The sequence below is a fragment of the Tiliqua scincoides genome, chromosome 4, assembly GCF_035046505.1.
Source record: "Tiliqua scincoides isolate rTilSci1 chromosome 4, rTilSci1.hap2, whole genome shotgun sequence".
In the NCBI taxonomy this organism is placed as follows: Eukaryota; Metazoa; Chordata; class Lepidosauria; order Squamata; family Scincidae; genus Tiliqua; species Tiliqua scincoides.
In genome coordinates this window covers 178,987,066-179,006,973 of record NC_089824.1, presented here as the reverse complement: position 1 = coordinate 179,006,973, position 19,908 = coordinate 178,987,066, and the positions used below count along the sequence as shown (strand labels likewise).

At 42.7% G+C, this 19,908-nt stretch overlaps 1 protein-coding gene and 1 pseudogene across 1 annotated transcript; one reads left to right on the top strand and one right to left on the bottom strand.

Moving 5' to 3' along the window:
• The first annotated feature begins 2,247 nt into the window (after positions 1–2,247).
• PIGR (polymeric immunoglobulin receptor) lies at positions 2,248–19,368 on the top strand. Its single transcript, XM_066624661.1, has 11 exons — positions 2,248–2,305; positions 4,220–4,558; positions 5,493–5,822; positions 5,938–6,261; positions 7,673–7,987; positions 11,237–11,296; positions 14,559–14,667; positions 14,961–15,076; positions 17,459–17,587; positions 18,697–18,755; positions 19,282–19,368. The coding sequence occupies exons 1-11, from the start codon at positions 2,248–2,250 to the stop codon at positions 19,366–19,368; spliced, it is 1,926 nt and encodes a 641-aa protein (XP_066480758.1).
• On the bottom strand, positions 16,353–16,469 carry LOC136650756 (5S ribosomal RNA; annotated as a pseudogene).
• Positions 19,369–19,908: the final 540 nt, after the last annotated feature.

Genomic DNA, 19,908 nt, shown 5'->3' with positions numbered 1-19,908 from the left:
AATAATGTCTGCTAGACAAGCTTCAGAGATGATGGTAATCCTGTAAAGCACCTGGCATTCTAGAGTTACGAGAACAAACGCTGAGATCCAATCACTTTTTAGATCTGTACAGAGTGCAGACATAGTTAATCTAATTCTTCCAGTGCTAAGTGTCTACTCCAGTCATCTTCAAACTTTTTCATCTCACACTAATAAGGCACTAAAATTGCCAAGGCACACCATCAGTTTTTGGACAATTGAGAATTGATAAGGCACACTATGCTGCTGGTGTGGGGTTTGCATCCCCCAATGACCCTACTAATAAATGACTGTCCCCCAAACTCCTGTGGAACAACTGCAGATCATCTGGATCACTGGTCATTTGGATCACTGGATCACAGATCATGTGCAGATCACTGGTTGAAAATCACTGATCTAGTCAGAGCCTCAGAATTGAGTCTACATCATATTGAAACCAATAGCAGAACTCCCATAGATTTTAACAGAGATGACTTGGGTCCTGATAAAAATAGACAATGTGTTTGTTTTTTTTACCTACTAGGGGTATATGTTGCCAGATATACATATTACCAGTGCCCTCTGGTGGAGCAAATCAGAACATTATCTGAACATTCAGCACATGGACACATGTTAAGGGCTAACAACCCTTTACACTATCTAAAGTCTTTTTCCACTCTTTAATTTTTAACCAATCAATTGATTAGTCCACTGTTTCTCAAACTGTAGGTCGGGATCCACTAGCTGGGTCCCATTCATTTCAATATTTTATTTTTAGTATATTAGACTTGATGCCAACATGGTATATGACTGCATTTGGAGAGATCTATACTTTTAACAGGCTACAATGTATATGTTTTTAACAATGATAGTCAATGGGGCTTATCCCTGGGTAAGTGTGGATAGCATTGCAGGCTGGGATAGCTAAAAACTTGCTTGATAATGTCACTTCCAGCCAAGACATCACTTGCAGGTTAATGACATAGCTTCCGGTGACATCACTTCCCGAAAGATTATCATTCTAAAAAGTGGGTCCTGGCCTAAAAAGTTTGAGAACCACTGGTCATTAGTCAATTAGAAATATTACAGTATGCACAACTGGTAGATTTTGATGATGTTTAATGAAGTAAACATTTTCCCTTGGCTATTATATAACACAAATACTTCAATCTATACTTTCACAGAGTTTAGATTGAATTGCAAAATTTAACAATGAGATATTTTCTTTAGCTCAACCTCTTTTAGACAACTGGAACACACAAAACAGAACTTTCTGTGAAGCTGCTGGCACTACTCTAGTCCCTATATCTAAGTGCAGCTAACAGCCCAGTACTATCCTTACCCTGCCTGCTGATACAGCTGTGCCAAAAAGGAGTGCACTGTATCCAGCAAGGGGGGAGGGATTGGGAAGCTTTGGATGAGAAAGGGGAATTATTTTCCCTTACCCCTCCATAAGCCTCCTGTGATGGTTCTCCTCGGACCTGCATCAGTTCATTAGCAGCCTCAGACAAGAGGTGATAGTCCATGCTCATGGGTAATTCAGTGCCCTCACAGGCACTACGGAAGTTTACTAGTTTAGTACCATGAACCCATGGATTTTGGGCTCTCTGAGGAGGGCAGATTTTACTGGCCCCGCTCTGCCTGATTTCTTCAGTCTGGGATTGTGGCAATGGATATAGTTACCAATTCCTGCTCCTCATTCAGCTGCGTACCCAGTAAATCAGGCAAGCAGAGAGCAGGAGCTCTTAGGGTGGCAGAGAGCAGCTAACCTTCCCTTGTTCAGCCTCCAGATTCCCTACCAAATACCATGCACACTGATGGTGCTAAATAAATAATAAAGCAATCTTAGCTCGGCTACTGGTCTATTTAGCTCAGTCCTGTCTCTTCTAACTGGCAACAGTTATTCAAGGATTCCAACAGAGGTCCTTTCGGTCCTGCTATATGAGAGTCATTTCAGTAGAGCCCTGGGGAATTTACCATGAAATCCTCTGTATTCAATCCTTGCTCTACCATTTAGCTTCAGTTCTTCAAACTGTGCATCCTGTGTGGTGTAGCTGGTAGCTGGTGTAGTTGGTATCAAGTAGTGGCTAAGACTGCAGAGATATGTGTACTACCCTGGAAGTAAACCCTATTGAATTCATTGGGATGCATTTCCCAATGCAGTCACAGAGATTGTTTATTTATAGATGTATTTGTTTATTTCAGTCTAACTGAGGAGACTGGGATCTCAGGTATTGGTCCTCTGTTGAAATGACTCCCCTGATCGTCATCTTTTTGTTGACCTTTGTCCAAGCTGAATTTGGAAGTGGTGAGTATTTAGCTCAGGGCCACCAACCTGTGGGTCAGATCTGGTGCCCTGTCTTATCCCTCCGCTATGTGAACTGTGCTTGCCGTTCTTCTGGGGAGTCTTCTTTCCGCACTGCCTATCCCCCCGAGACTGTGCTCCTGCCTGCCACTTCCAGGTTCTGTCGCCCCAGCAGACATTGTGACCGGATTTCCATGCAGATGTGGCTAGCCAGGGCATAATTTGGGAAAGATTGGCAGCTGGGAAAGAAGGCTCCCCAGAAGAATGGTAAGTGCCGGTCACACCAAGGACGCCTTTCCTGGTACGCAGCAGTCTCCAGTTTGGAGACTGCTGTCAGTGGCGTAGCTAAGGGGTGCAGGTGAAAGCAGTTGCACCGGGCATCAAGCTTTAGGGGGGCAACAAGCTGAGCTTGACACTGGTGACCAAAATTGTGAAAATCTTGGTATGTATGAATAATACCATCATGTTATATATCATTGGAAAGGTAATCTAATGAAGAATGCAATGAAACAAACTATACTGGAATATCAAAAGTTATGGCCATATTAACTAGAAAATGAAAACACAACTGCCTTATGGAACAAAAAGTGGATTTGCTTAACTCAAAACAAACCTATGAGACTGTTCTGAGTGCCAATGAGATGTTATTATGATACAGCATGGAACCAATAACTTTTTATTTATTTATTTATTTAATTAAATCTTATTTTGTTGTGGAGGGGAGCTACAAAATCTTGTTTGACCCTAGGTAGCAGATAGATGCCTTAGCTAGGCCACTGACTGGAGGGAGGCAGCAGAGCAAGTGGGTGGTGAGCTGTTGAGGGGAGCAGGTGGGTTCCAATTTTCACTTTTTAGAAAGCCTGGGCTTGATGTCACTTCCGGTTGTGACATCACTTCCGGGGCAACATTTTGAGCTTGGCACCGGGCTACGGGATCATTAGCTATGCCACTGCTGCTGATTTAGCTGTCTGTTAGTGGAATTAAGAAATTCAGTGATGCATTCCTGTTGAACTGTTAAGTTCAAGACATGAGTTTGCACATGTTGATGCAATAACATTCAATTCGTTTTGATGCCATACAGCTCATAGGCACTTATGACAAAACACACACAAAAACAAAAAAGTTGTGCATCTAGTCAGAAGTATTCCTTCATCCAGCTATGTATGGATTGCACATAACTCTTGATATAGTGCACACGTGCAGGGATGGATACGGAGAACCATCCACCATAATCTAGTCGTTCATTTCCCCCCCAGTTCTAGGCTCTAAATACTGTGTACATGTGTGTAGAGAAAGTACATGTGGATGGGCGATGCTAATGAAGAGAAGGTATAGAAAATATGCTAATAAAACCTGCTTGCCTGACTAATTTACCCTTGTTCAGATGATCATAACAGGCAATACTGAATGCATGGAGAGATTTCCTTTAGCAGCCACATTCTTTTTGGGCTTCCTAGCCTCGTGTGGACTACCAGTCCAATCCCAGTAAATCACAGTCTAACCAATAAGAAGGATGAAGCAGGAAGCCAATAATAATAATAATAATAATAATAATAATAATAATAATAATAATAATAATAATAATAATAATAATTATTATTATTATTATTATTATTATATTATTATTATATTTATTATAATTATAATAATTATAATAATATATATATAATATAATATATATATAATAATATATATATAAAATAATTATAATTATTATAATTAATTAATTACAATAATTAATATAATTAATAATAATAATAATTATTATTATTATTAATAGTATTTATACTGTTAATATAAATTATATTATATTAAATTAAATTATAATTATAAATTTCATTAATTTGTTAATAGGAAGAAAGGGTCACTGCTGTAACGCAATGGCGGTCAGCTTTATGCATTATTTATGTCTTGCAGTTTCATCTTCAAGTCCGGTATTTGGACCAAGCCAGGTGACTGGATTGCTGGGAGGTTCTGTTACCGTGAAATGCTTCTACCCTCAAACTAGTGTGAACAGGCACAGCAGGAAGTACTGGTGCAGGGAATCTACAAGGCAATGTTCTACCATCGTGTCTTCCAATGGCTTTGTTGCAAAAGACTTCACGGGCAGGGCCACATTAACCGACTTTCCAGAAAATGGCATATTCATCATAGAGATTTCAGAGCTGCAAGGAAGAGACATGGGGCCATACAAATGTGGCATTGGCTTCAATGACAAAGGATTGTCCTTCAGAGTCAACCTGGATGTCTCCCAAGGTAAAGATATATCCTGAACATTTCCTATTTTCCATACAAATCTAACAGTAGGTATTGAACCATTCTTCTCCAACTTCCAAGACCATGAGAAGATAACTAGAAATGTATTAATAATCTTCAACTTATTCCTTCCCTGTCTAAAATGGAATGATCTATCTTTAAATGCAAGTTGTATGGGCTATGGAATGCTTGAATGGAAGCGACTAGTGCTGAGAATATAAAACAAACTGGGAGGGAGAGAAGAATTGTAATGGTTTTTAAATCTTCATGATATGAACATTTGAATAACAGATCCTTCATGTTTAGAACGTTTAGAACTAATCACACATTTAGAACTGCTTAAATATATTTTATTGTAAAATCTAGCGGATACAAATCCAGACATTTCATATGCTTTTTAAACATTATTTTTTAATCTCTGGTAGAAGAAGGTTAGTGCCAAAGAACATGACCTGCCAAAATTGTTTTTGCAAAGTTGAAATGCAATCTGACAGTTCTGAAAAAGAGAAATTAGCTCCTTTCCTCCCAATTTGAAGTGGTTAATGTGGTAGTACAAGTCTATCTAAACTGTGAATAAGCAAGTTGAATTGAGTTCTGCAGCCTGTTTGAAAGCACATCAGGACCTCAATAAGCTTCCTGGTTTTGCTGCAGACCTGGGATATCAAACACAGCAAGGCGGTCAAACACATTTTAGGCCAAAGTTAGTGGCTAATGTTTAGCTTCATGGGTCAAAAGTTGTGCACTTGATATAGTGATATGGTACTGATACATTTCTTAATAAATGAAAATGGAAGCCCTAAATAAGATATGGAAGCCCTAACAGAAACATTATGATAAAAGTCTGAAACACTACAGATAATGAATTTGAAGTACACTATGGGATAGCATACCAAAAGATGCAGAATTGATAATGCTCTACATGTCTTTAACACAGATTCAGTAATGGCTGAAGAAGCTCAGCTCTTTTACATAGAGCAGCATGGATCACTGACCATAACTTGTGACTTTGGTGAGCAGTACGCCAGCACTAGGAAGTACCTGTGCAAGATGAGGAAGAATAGCTGTGCCAATGTCATTGATACATATGGAAATTTTGACCCACACTTCAAAGGAAGAGCTCTAATAAGCCATCTTGATGTTCCTGGAGCATTCAATGTCATTATGACCCAGCTAAAGAAGGAAGATTCAGGGTTATATCTCTGTGGAGTAGGGAACTATGGAGCTGATGGAGAAACCAAGAAACTGGATGTCCGTGTCTATGAAGGTTGGTAACTCTTGTCCTGCCTTGTTTCACAGAATCCACTTTACTTTTTTATTTAAAAAAGAAATCAGGAAAAGATCTAATAGTACAATTTCATGTGTCCTCATTCTATCTCCAGAGGCTTTGGTGCCCAAACAACAAGCTGTACTAAGGGGAGTCCTGAATGGGTCAGTTTCTACTGAATGCCACTATGACCCAAAAGGAAATGATACAATCAAATACTGGTGCAAATGGAAAAAACATGGGTGCACTCAATTAATAAACAACAATGGATATGTGCTGGATTCCTATGAGGGGAGGCTAGTGATTTATGATAACCCAGAAAATGGTACCTTTACCATCATATTGAACCAACTCAAGGAAGAGGACATAGGATACTACTGGTGCATGACAGATGGAGAACAGGAAAAGAAGTCAACAGCAGAGCTGAAGATTGTAGAAGGTAACAAAAAAATGGGTGTTTTTTTTTGTACAATGCACCTCAAAAGAGCTTTCATCCACTTTAGCTTGACAGAAATTAACTTGACTGGTCCTCATTTCTATATATGGTGCTTCTTTTCGAAGTAACTTCATTCCAAATAAGGAGCGTATACTTCCTCCAACATTAAGCACCAATTCCAGTTGGTGATAGGAAAAAAGAGGTAGTATACACACTTAATTCAGTTAAGCATGAAATCAATGGTGCTAAAAGGAGGTTATCTTTGGCATGGTCAGGCCCAGTGTTCAGGGAACTGTACTAAATCTGAACCTCCCTCCAAAAGAAAGGAGGGTTCTGAGAGGCTCTTTCAGTGAACCAGAATTGAACTTGAACCTAGAGTCTCTTTGGCTGCCTTACACCTGGACCAAGAACTGAATCCCTGAACACAAACAGTATCAATCAGTCCAAAATAATGCTTTAATACTTAGCATTCAGCTTTCAGTGGTATGATTTATGTTTTAATTTCCTGTTTTTTTAAATCATGTTATATGTACATTATAATAAATTGTCCCTGCTGCATTGTGGACCTATAGACAGGGGCTGAAACTTCGTTGTTTCATTTCCTACACCTGTGTATATCTAAATCTTGTGTATCTTGCAGGAGACTAAGGGCGCAATCCTAACCAACTTTCCAGCAGTGATATAGCTGTGTCAGAGGGGCACGTGCTGCATCCTGCAGTTGGGGGGCAGACATGGAGGCCTCCTCAAGGTAGGGCAATGTTTGTTCCCTAACCTTGGAGTTGCATTGCCCTTATGTCAGTGCTGGAAAGTTGGGTTAGGATTGCGGCCTAAAGGTATATTCTGCAATGGGTTTCTGCAGGAAGAGCATTGTGTTGTTAAAAGGATGGTAGTTCTTCAGAAAAAACAGTAATATTGATGTTTTGGGGCTCCACCAAGACAAGGAGTCTCCACTGTATGCTGTATAGAAGATCATCCTTCTCAGAGGCTAGGTTGAAAACAAGGCAGGAAAGTTGCATCTGGGTCATGAATGTTAGGAGGCAGGAAGTCAAATGCCAGAGCTTTGTAATTTGCAAGCAGTCGCTTGGGTCAAAATCAACAGAGTTAAGGCCGAGTCACACCCAATACATTTTTCTTTATCAAAAGCAGCCTTGATAGGATCCAGTAAAGCAAATCCAAGGAGAACGATAGAATTGGTGCTTGTGCTACCCCGGTTGAGTATCTGGTTCATGCATTATGCTTGTCCAGACAAGTACCTATCTTGGAAGGTCAGGTTGGGTCTGCTTCTGTATGGGATGGTGGTGAATGTACTGTATGAATCAGTCATTAGTTTAAGGAATGCTAAATACTAGGTTCCCTATCTAATTCATTTCACGTTACCCATTTTTCTTCTCATTTTTTCTCTCTTCTGAAACAGGGCAACCCAGTTTAACAGGAGAGAATGAAATCAGTGTTGTGGTTGGCTCCCCACTGACTATGTCATGCTCTTATTCATGTGAATATGCTCAATATGAGAAATATTGGTGCAAGTGGAAGAATACTGGATGTGAACCTCTCAAGACACATGAACAAGACCAAACTGGCCTGGCTGTTAGTTGTGATAAAGGCAGGAGAGTATTGTCTCTGAATTTTGACCAAGTGACCCTAGCAGATCAAGGGTGGTATTGGTGTGGAGTGAAACGCGCAGGTCACTATGGGGAAACTTTTGCAGTACATCTGACTGTACATGGAGGTGAGCTTCATTTCTAATCACAGTGACAACTTATTTGGTTTTACCTCCCACACTGTCTCTCCTTACAAAGGATAATTCCACTTGTGTGTTACTTGTCAACGTTGGCAACATTATAATTTAGGGGCTCAATCCTAATAGGCTGCTGTGCTGTCAGAAATTGTGTTCCAGTAGCACAGCAGCCTTTTTGGCAGTGCCAAATGTGATGTGCTGTTGTGTGGGGGTGGGTGAAATGGGATGGGGTAGGTGGAACAGAGGTGGGGAAGAGAGTGGATTCAACCTGGGAGGAGGCGGGATCAGTGGTAGTGGCAAATGCCAAATCCTGAGCCGTTTTCCGGGCTTGATCCACCTGCATGGAGCAATGTGGACTTACACCAGTGATTGAGCTGCCGCAGGTCCAAGTTGCCCCATTGTGGCTGGCAGGGGTTACCCAGGAGCAAGGGAACAAATAAGAACTTTTCCCTGTGGAATTCCTTGCAGAATGCAACGGAAGCTGCGCCAGTGCCCCTGCATCTCTGCACTGGGGTTTAGATAGGATTAGGTTTCTCGAGTGGAATCCAGGTGTGCACTCAGTTTGCTGGATTGCAAGTTTGATACTACCTCATGGAAGCAACAATTCAAAGATACTTTTGTCTGTCATTCAAGTAGTGCATGCAGTTAACAAAGGCTTAAATGCATCTATCTCTTTGTGACGTGTACAAGTCACAACATTTACAAATATTTGCAAGTTAATGTAGTGTTTTCTTCATTTGTTATTGCTTCCTCCCATCCTCAGTCAAAGAGTTATGGAAACACCAGGTCCTGTCATTTTCTTAGTTCATCTTTTGCTAAAAGTAGCAGCCATGTCGCTATAGCAGTGGTTCCCAACCTGTGGTCTGCAAGACCCGAAGAAGTAGCCCGTGAGGTCTCAGGGGTAAAAAAAGATAAACTTTAATAACTTCCAGAGTCTTAAGAACATAAGAACATAAGAAGAACCCCACTGGATCAGGCCATAGGCCCATCTAGTCCAGCTTCCTGTATCTCACAGTGGCCCACCAAATGCCCCAGGGGTAAGCCAAATAAGTGCTTCCCTGTGGACCACCAGAGAGGGTGGAAAATTGACCAGCCACAGTCCACACTTTCAGCTTCTTGCCATGAGCTCCCCCATGGATTACTACACAATCCAAAGCACCCCCTTCCAAGCCATTGCAAGTCCCTTGTGCCAGCTCCCAAGTGTCACGAATGTGCTATAAAGCATGTTTGCAGCTACTTGTGAAAGGTATAGGCCAGCACGAGGATGTGTGCTGGCCTAACAGCACTGAACCTGCACCCAGAGAAGATAGGTTTGTCCTGGCCCAGGCAGGCCAGCACAGGGGGCTGGTGAGGGTGGCAGGAGAGTGGAATGGAGGTGGGAAGGAGGTGTTTTTGGGTGGGGGAGAGTGGCCTGGAAGCAGATCAGGCGGGGGGGGGGGAGGTGGGACTGACCATGGCATCACAGGCCAGATCCTAACCCCTGGCCCAACCAGCTTTACACCGACCACTAGGGTTTGTGCTTGTGAAATTGCGGGCCAGATCCAAATAGCCCTATAGGGCTGGCTGGGGCACAACATGGAGTAAGGGGAATAAAATCCCCTTACTCTGAGTTGTGCCCCAGTCCGCACCTACCTTATGCTGGATTTAGCACAGGCCAGTTGGTCTGCCTGTTCCAGTGCAAGTTATTATTATTATTATTAACAGTATTTATATACCGCTTTTCAACAAAAAGTTCACAAAGCGGTTTACAGAGAAAATCAAACAACTAATGGCTCCCTGTCCCAAAAGGACTCACAATCTAGAAAGATGCGAAAGAGCACCAGCAGACAGCCACTAGAACAGACACTGCTGGGATGAGGTGGGCCAGTTACTCTCCCCCTGCTAAAAAAAAGAGGAGCACCCACTTGAAAAAGTGCCTCTTACCCAATTAGCAGGGGTTAGGATTATACCTTGAATTATATTTTTATGTGCAGGCAGTGGGGTGAGGTTGCATGTGGTCCAAGACAATTCCAATTTTTTGCTTCAGTTGTCTGCGGTTGGAACCACTACTTTACAGGAAGTGCAACTGAAAGTTGCTTTTAATGCAGTACCAAGAGAAATAAATTCTTCTTGTTCCTTGATACTGTTCCAAGCTGCCTCTTGAAATAGCCACTTGAACTAGGCAGTTCTTAGTACCAAGCAGCCTTTGATTGTTTTATAGGCAAGAAAGGCATGGTAAAAATTTTTTTAAAATAAATAATTAAAATGGGCATTGTGATTCAATCAAATCAGCTTTTGAAAATGACTTGGATTCTCTCCAGCAGAGCTCCAGTGTGTTCAGCAATAACCAGCATTCCATCAGAAGCATGCTACAGCTGTTAGCATACATAAATATTCAGACCAGCTTGTGTTGTTTCCATACTATTTAGGCTGGCTAGCTGAGTAAGGGCCCAGTTCTAATCAGTGGTGAGCTGGCACGCACTGTTGTAAATGTGTTGTTTATGGGTGCTAGTGCAAGTAGTCCAGTGGTGCTAGCTCAGTACTGGCCAGTGCTGGGCTAGCACCTGTGGAGCACTGGAGCTCTGCTGCTTGGTGGTTGTGTGGACCGCCAAGCAGTGGAGAGGTAGGTAGGGGTGTAGGGGGAGGCAGGGAGAAGGCGTTTTGGGGCGGGAGGAGGCAGAGGGAAGGTGGGGAGAGGGTGGGGAGGAGGCATGCTGGGGAGGACAGTAGGGTGGGAGGGAGGTGGGACTGGTGGAGCTGTGCTGCCCAACATGGAGGCTCTTCATTCTATGCCAACCTTTGGGTTGTTGTAGAATCAAATAGCCCCATTGTGGGGCTACTTGCTTTACCTGGAGGAAAGGGATGAATGTCCCCTTCTCCCATGGAGGAGGTGGCAGCTGCCTGTAGTGCACTGGATGCAGCAGCAGCCATTTTTCTCTGGTTAGGATTGGGCTATAATACATTAATACACACAACAAATGAGTCTCGGGGGGGGGGGAAGAGATGAAACAACTCAGAATGATTTGGATACTTCCCTACAAAAGCTTGAGACCTAAAATTGGCACATATGTAAGTTACAGGGTTATGTTTTATTGTGACATGTTATTATATTTAACACTCAGAAGTTTAGCTCATATTCAAGGCCAGCACAGAGCAAGTGAAGACTACCTACATGACAGCCTATATAAAAATACATGATGTGTTTATCCAGCATAGTGCTCTGGAGGCAGGTGGAGCCACACCTGGCTGAATTCTATTCAGTTCTTAAAAATACAGGAACGTTCTCAGAATCCGAACCTGACAACCTTACAATATCACTAGGCATGATGACAGTTAACCTTTTCTAGCTCACTGCAGGCCATGAGTCTACAGTCCCTCAGGCAGTTCATGGCTGAATACAGTCACGTTCTGGCAACTCCTGCGATGCTGCTGGAACCAACTGTATTGGCTTCTGCCTTTCCATTGGACCATTCCAGCGATGTGGAGAGGGGGGATTTGCTGCATGGTGACAGTCTATCCTCCATATCTACTTTACCCAGGAGAGGACACTAACCACCATTCAGAGCGCGATACCATAGTCTTCCGAGACTGAAGGATGCCAACAAGTGGGCCATGCCAGCTACTGTTGCTCCTCCAACTGCTGTCTTGGAACCAAGGGTTCTTTACTCATTACATTGCTGAACCATGAGCAGTGCAGGAGGAGGAACTGTTTCTCAAACTGGAAACAGATAACCTTGTTTTTTGTACCTAGATCATTCCCAGCCTTCTGTGCACATGAAACTCTTATGTGTGTGGTCTGTTGAACCTAGACCCTGGAATCACAGTTCACATACTGTAGGCTGCAATTCTATACACGCCTGGAAGCAAGTCCCAGTGAACTCAGTGGGACTTACTTCTAAGTAGACATGCACGGTCCTTCAGGATTAATTAGTAACAGTCCAGTTCTATAGCTTCCCCCGCCATAGTGTGCAGCCATGCCAAAATGGACTGTGCTGCATGCTGTGGTGGTGATGGTGGGGGTGGGAATGGATCAGGAGACTTGAGAGAGGCAAGGGAAAATATTTCCCGTTACCTCCCTGTAAGCCTCCTGATTGCCAGTGGGTCTCCTCAGACCTGTGCTAGCTCTTAGCTGGCGCAAGTCTAAGGAGAGAGAGAGGCCTTGTCAGGAGATGAGAAAGGAGATAATATCTCCCCATTCTCTGCTCTGTTACCGCCTGCCCTGTCCCACCCCTACCACTGACTCACCATTGTTGGTGGGTGATCCTCTAACCTCCTTTGTGTGCTGGGCCTCCATGGTGTCTCTGGTGGTGGTCCAGAAGCAAGTGGCTACATTCACTTCTCGATTGCCTTTCATGACCAATGGAAATTGTGTTCCACTGTTGGAACACTTTTCAGCGGTGGAAAGTGGGCTCTGCGTGGCTCCCTGGCTCTCACATCAGGCCTACTGCAGGGTTTTTTTTAGTCAATGGAATAGAGTGTAAGGGGGGGGGGAGATCAGAAGTTGGGTCACCTTTAAGTCAGGAGTAGCATCAGAGGTTAGCCAGGTTTGATGCTGGTGTTGGAGGGTGGGGCGCCTGGAAAATTTAAAATCATGCCCAGGAAGAAGGAGGACCGATTGCTGCTGCTGTTCTCTGTCTCCCATTGCCCCATAAGTGATTGTGATTCTTACCAAGTAATGAGCATCAGCAGGGGACAGAGTTCTCTGTTGTGCCATTGCTGTACTGGCAACATTAGGGAGGACTGGTGGGTGTCATGCGTATGTGCTCATGCATGTGTTCACGTAAAGGGGTCTAAAAGTCTTGTGCCTGAGGGCACCCCAAAAGCTGACCCAAGCCCTGGAAGCATTAGTGGCCCATGTACCATCAGAGAGTGAGCAGAGGGCATTATGGGGCCCAGCCCTGAGACCCCTTCAGCACCATGGTACTGCCACTGGGAACAGAATACAACACATTTTGATAGCATAACCCAGCCATTTTCAACCATTGTGCTATGGCACATTGGTGTGCTGCAGATGGTCTGCAAGTGTGCTGCAGAGTTTGGAGGAGGGTCATTTGTTTGTAGGGCCACTGGGTGATGTGAGCCCCTGCTGGCAGAGAAGTGTGCCTTGTCAATTGACAGAAAATTGACAGTGTGCCTTGACAATTTTAGCACCTTGTCAGTGTGCCATGAGATGAAAAAGATTGAAAATTGCTGGCATAAGCAGTGGTGGGCAGTGGGGGCAAAAGCCCAGGTGCCATGCCCCCCAGTGCCTTCTCTGTCTCCAGTTGACTGACAGAGCTGTTCCATGGGCAGGCAAAGCTCCATGTGGCGCTCCGAATGCCTCTCAGTTAAAGACTCATAAGGTGGCTATCGACATCCTAAAACAATAAGCACAACAAAATAATACAAGGGTAAAACAGAAAGAATCAAATATAACGTAAATAATGAAACAGTAGTAATGAAGTTAGGCCACAGTCTTAACCAAATTTCCAGTACTGACATAAGGGAAATACAACTCTGAGGTAAGAGAACAAATATTGCCTGACCTTGAGGAGGCCTCCATGACTGCTCCCCAACTGCAGGATGTGGCACATACCCCACTTGCACAGCTAAGCCAGTGTTGGAAAGTTGATTAGAGTTGCGCCCTTAGTAAACAAATCAGATACCATTAAATGCTACAGAGAATAAAAATGGTTTCCAAAAAGGGAAAAAATCTTTATGACTGTAGGACAGTGCATGCCTAAAGTTCAAAAATTCCTGTTCGTGCTGTGATAGCTATTTTACTGTAGTTCATATTAAAATATGCAAAATAACCACGCAACATGCACCTAGAATAGACTGTTTTTCATATTTACATTTCAAAGCAGTCAAGAGCTGCGGTGTTGCTGCGCTTTGCCAAGTGCAGCATTCCAGTTTGCAATATAAAATTATCATCTTTCTGGCAGCCTTGGGTGATTGATAAAATTAGAAGGGACCACGCGTTTCGTAAAAAAAAAAAAAATCTTTTACGAGAGTGCAAGTAGCAAATTCACAACTGAAAAAGGGAACATAAAAGTGTCTTCACCTTCACAGTGCAGTATCCAAATTTTCCATATGCAGCTCATGAAATGGAAGGTTCTCATCCTCTTCTCCTCATGTAGCCCCCTGTGTGTCTCAAATGCCTCTCCTGAAGGTTTGGAGAAGACTCCAAAAGGGGAGTGTGTTGGGCTGTGGGGGAATCTGGAGAATATTGCTAAAAATTGAGCAGAGGTCCTTTTTTTAGAAGATCTCAACTCTCAGTAGGCAAGCTTTTCAATAGGCCTGGGGAGGGGGTTGTTGCAAGGAAGTGGGGATGGGGAAGTGTCCTTATACTTTCTGCTTACATAAGGACTGTATAAAAATGCAGAATCTGTAAAGTTGTCTGAGGCATTTTAACAATTCTAGAGATATTTGTATAATTGACTGGAACATAACTATTTCAGTGGGTTTACTGCAACTCAGTTGTTTGCAAGATTATGATCCCAGGCTCTGTATTGTGTACCAACTCTTTTCTTTCTTCCTTCCCTTCTGCTTTCTCATGTGCCACTTAATGTACATTTCTTGGACATGCTTCCAAACCCTGAAGAAGCACCCAATAGTGATGTAGAGTCCAGGTATGCTGCTAATCCTAAAATAAATCTTGAAAACAAGGCTTCTCCCATAAATGAGCCTGGAGTTGGAAGTTCAGCAGACAGGTAAGCCATTGTCAACTCTTGTAATGATGATTTATGAGTCCACCACATATGGAGAAGTAAAGGAATCGAAAGGGAAAAGGAAATGCTTATCCTGGTGGAGTGAACCAGCAATTAAATGGTAAGGAGCAGGTAGAGTCACCATTTGCTGAATGTTGATTGCCATTTTTTCATCTTCAACATGTTTGTATCTTCATTTACATACTGACCTCTCAAAGTGTATTGGTAAATATGTGCTAGCATCTTGGATATGACATTCTAAAATCACTGTTGTGCCAATTCAACTTCTTTTCCAGCCAAAGTGGAAGCAAAAACTCCACGATTGTTCTTTCAACTGTGATTCCTCTTGCAGTTGCATTTCTGATTCTTGCTGCAGTCTTGGTTGTCAAGTTCAAGCTTTTCAAGCATTCGGGTGAGTCTCTAATCCAACTCGAAGATATTATTTGAAACATTTACACCTGTTGCCATGGTATCTTTTGGAACATTTGGATTTATTTACACAGTACGTTCAAAAGGCTGTTAACTTCTTTCAAAGCTGTTGGCTTTGGGAAGGTGACATATTTAGAAATACTTGCCTTATACACACGAGAAAATTTTGGTGGCCCAGTATTCTGTGCAAACACAATCCTAACCAACCTTCCAGCACCGAGGTAAGGACAATGCAGCTCTGAGGTAAGGGAACAAACACTCCTTTACCTTGAGGCGGCCTCCGTGACTGCCACCCAACTGCAGGATGCAGCACATGCCCCATTGGTGCAGCTACCTCAGTGCTGGAAAGTTGGTTAGAATTTGGGCCTTAGTTCACGTCCTTTAGATGCATGAGGTGGCCTATCAAATGCCACCCTCACCCAGAGGAAAGCTCGCTCCCTGCTGCTGCTGCTGTTCCTCCTCCTCCTTGAATTTGAAAGAGAAAGGAGAAGAAAAGAAGGGGTAGAGGAGAAGAGAACAATGAGCTACAGTGCTGGAGATGCTCTAGCCCACTACTCTTCTCTTCTCCACATGTCCTTTTCTGCTCCTTTCCTCTCTTCCTTTTCATATTCAAAGGAGGAAGTGGCGGAAGGATCACAGAAGCAGGTGGGCAGACCCCCCCTTGCAAATTTGCTGCATATCTCTTGATGTGTATTGCTGCTGAGTGCATTGCTTATTTTGCTCACAAGACACTCCATATTTCTTCTCCCTAATCTGTTTGGAGGCTCAGGGGAATACTCAGTTTCCTTGCATTTCACTCAGTGTTACCAACTCTCCCAACCAGTCGTGCTCCCTCTTGTGGCACTAACCTGTACTCAGTCCTCAGCTGTCCTTGCTCACTCTCAGAATCGTCGAAATGCACATCCATGGTTCAATATCCCCTTCCCTTTTAACACTAGTTTAACAACAAAAGGCTTTTACAATAATCCATCATTTTGCTGCATAGCTGGATTTCCTCACTGTCAGCAGGGTCTCGTTCCTGCCGTCTCTCTCGATCCATTTTGGTGGGCAATACATTGTCACATGGGACATCCCGACTGAAAATGGAGCCATTCCTCTGTTATGTCGGAGCATTTCACCCAAGTATTACCCTTGATGTTCAGAATATACAAGTATTACCAAAGGAAATACACAAGTATTACCTTTGATGTTCAGAAAGTGTGAAAAAGAGGTACAAACGTTTTGGTTGGCAACTTTCAGTCTCGAAAGACTATGGTATAAGCCTACAGCACCCGGTATTCCCAGGCGGTCTCCCATCCAAGTACTAACCAGGCCTGACCCTGCTTAGCTTCCAAGATCAGACAAGATTGGGCATGTGCAGGGTAACAGTTGCTGTCACAAACATTTTAGAGTTGTTAAAACATATGCACTGCCTGATGAATTGTAGGCGCAATCCTAACCCCTTATATCAGTGCTTTCCAGCACTGACATAAGGGCAATGCAGCTCTGAGGTAAGGGAACAAACATTCCCTTACTTTGAGAAAGCCTCTGTGAGTGACACCCAATTGCAGGATGCAACACTGGCATCATTATGCCAGTGCTGGAAAGCATAAGAACATAAGAACATAAGAACAGCCCCACTGGATCAGGCCATAGGCCCATCTAGTCCAGCTTCCTGTATCTCACAGCGGCCCACCAAATGCCCCAGGGAGCACACCAGATAACAAGAGACCTCATCCTGGTGCTCTCCCCTACATCTGGCATTCTGACTTAACCCATTCCTAAAATCAGGAGGTTGCGCATACACATCATGGCTTGTACCCCATAATGGATTTTTCCTCCAGAAACTCGTCCAATCCCCTTTTAAAGGCGTCTAGGCTAGACGCCAGCACCACATCCTGTGGCAAGGAGTTCCACAGACCGACCACGCGCTGAGTAAAGAAATATTTTCTTTTGTCTGTCCTAACCCGCCCAACACTCAATTTTAGTGGATGTCCCCTGGTTCTGGTATTATGTGAGAGTGTAAAGAGCATCTCCCTATCCACTCTGTCCATCCCCTGCATAATTTTGTATGTCTCAAACATAAGGGGTTAGGATTGCACCCTGAGCTGTTTTAAAAATTGCTTGATTGCTGGAATTATAGCTCCAGGTTTCTCTTTTTCTCTCTGATCAGATCTACATATTTAATCTTTCACAACTGGGGAGAAAGACAAACCAGGAGTAAGCTCTTGTTTTTGCAATATATTTTGCTTATTGTCTAAATCTCAGAACTTTAGAAAATTTGTGATGGTTACAACATGTATTAGCCTAACAATCTAAGGGAAGAGTCTATTATATTGAGTGATGTGAATTCTCTTTCTCTTTGTCCCCTCCCACCCCCCAATAGATCTTGTCTCAGTTGGAAGCTACAGAACAAATATCAGCATGACTGATTTTGAGAACGCAAGACAGTATGGTGCAAAGGACAATGTGTGCATGGACGTTGCTCATGAGACCCAAATAGGGGGTTTGAATGGTAATCACTTACAGTTTACTGTTTTCAACATAAATTTCAATTCCTAGACTGTAATATGAAGAGCACACATGCCCAAATAAGGGTTAATAAAGGATAATGCACAATAAGACAATTGACATTTTCAAAGGTCAAATAAGTCCTATTGAACTCGGTGGAGCTTATTTCTGAGTATACGTGCATAGTGCTATAAGTGATAGTTTAGGAAGAGCTATAGACCAGCATTTCTCAACACTTGTCCCTGCCGTACCACTTTGCACTGTCCACCTATTGAAAGTATCACCAGAAGTAACTGGCAGTGATGTCATCACCAGTTATTTCAGGTTGGGAGGCCAGATGTAATGCAACAAACACCAGTAAGAGGCTCAGGGTGACTGGGACAGCTTTTCTGAACATGCAAAAAGTGTACCCTGGTGCTCTGCCTGCCAAGCTGAGCCTCCTATTGCTGCTTGTCCCATTGCATTGCTGGTCTTGCTCGAGGTGGTGGTGGTCTGGGGTTCCTGACACCACCTCGAGTATCACCAGTGGTATGTGCACTTCTGGTTAAGAAATGCTGCTATAGACCTTTGTGAAACCTACGTTATGGGAAGAACTGGAGTGCAATGTAAGGTTGGATGCCTATCCCATGAGTAGAGTTACCCAGTGCTTGGAAAAGTCAAGTCTGGGCTAAGCCTTTGACAGCAGCTTGATCTGCAAAAATGAGCTGGTGAAGTTATTGGTTGGTTTTTTGAATACAAGATATTTGCTCCAGCTTTGAAGAGGTGGAGAGTGCTACCAACAAAATTTTTGTCTTATCCTTCATAACGATAGCAAAATACCTGAAATTGCAACTTAGACTATATCTTAAATATCCAAAGCCAAAGAAACAAGTGGAGAAATAAAAACTACTTGATTTTTAAGGTCAGCATGACACAAAGCATGTACTAAGGCATTTTGAGATCAATAAAGTGTCTGACATGCTGAATTGAGTCTAGTTGTGACTTGTGTTTATCAGCAAATACAATGTAGTGACTCATTTGAGAAATAGATAAAGGTTGTGTAGGTGGGGATAGAAGAGTAGAGCCATCCATGCATTTCATACTTAATTTCTTAAAATGTCTCATTCTTTACAGATTATGTGATTGCTACTGGCAGTCCTAAGGAGGAAGGTAAAGCAAAGAAACCAAAAAGGGTAAGCTAAATTTAGAAAGGGTTTTAGAAGTCTGTACTTTATAATAGTACAACATATCAGGGTGGACAGACATTCTCTTTAATACCCTTTGGTGCTCCTTACCTATTATCTCCTTCAGGGAAAGTTTATAATTTAGGGAGCAATCCTAACTCACTTTCCAGCACCAGCATAAGGGCAATACAGCTCCGAGGTAAGGGAACAAACATTCCCTTACTTTGAGGAGGGCTCCGTGAGTGACACCCAACTGCAGGATGCAGCACACGTCCCCTTGGCACAGCTATGCCAGTGCTGGAAAGTGGGTTAGGATTTGGGCCTTAGTCGTATTCCCTTACTAATCAAGCATGTTAAGATAATGGTAATTTGTGAGCATGCCCTAAGGTCATATGGAACTGCCAGAAGGCTGTTGCATTTGATCTAAGGGATAGTTCTGTCACGAAGCAGGTCATTTTGTTGTATGACTTCCAGTTGAGATTCAGGGCACCATTAAAAACACTATTGGGATTTCTTTTCTTTTTTTTCCTTTTAGGGCTCCAAAGAGGAAGTCGAGATGGCTTATACCACATTTCTGCTTAATTCCGAGAACATTCCTCCTCCAGAAATCACTCAGGAATAATAAACCTAAGAAATCTCATCATGAATACTTCTGCAGATTGGAAGCAAATAATAGTGCAATAATGATTGAAAATGAAACAATGTGTAGAATCAGTGAGCAGCTAGTTGACAATCTTCTTAAAATTTCCAAAATTATTCTTATTTTGGTTCTATCATTGTTTCTATAACTAGACCCTCTCGGGTCAGGATACTTTAAGAGTCACTTTAGTTCAAGAGTAAATAGCCTAATTTCTAGCAAATATAAATTAAAATAATGAAAGCTTGTGATTTTAAAAAGAAATCCTATAACTGATGGTACCTGTTAAATACTGGTACATTTTAAACTAATTCCATCTGACATATGTAGCTTTGTTAATTTGACAATATCTGACATATGTATTTGACAATAATTTGACAATAATCTGACAATATCTGACATATGTAGCTTTGTTAATTTCATGCCCAGTTGGGCAGCTTCTCTCCCTCCTTTCCAGGATGATCTGCTTACGTGCCGAGAGGCGAAGGAATAAGAAGCGGTGTCCAGATCAGAGGGAGCTTATAA

Bases quoted from the DNA above. Each gene is read 5' to 3' on its own strand.
- PIGR (XM_066624661.1), top strand. From the start codon at position 2,248: ATGACTCCCCTGATCGTCATCTTTTTGTTGACCTTTGTCCAAGCTGAA. The intron at 2,306-4,219 runs GTGAGTATTTAG...TATGTCTTGCAG, and splicing joins CCAAGCTGAATTTGGAAGTG to TTTCATCTTCAAGTCCGGTA. The intron at 7,988-11,236 runs GTGAGCTTCATT...AATTCTATTCAG, and splicing joins ACATCTGACTGTACATGGAG to TTCTTAAAAATACAGGAACG.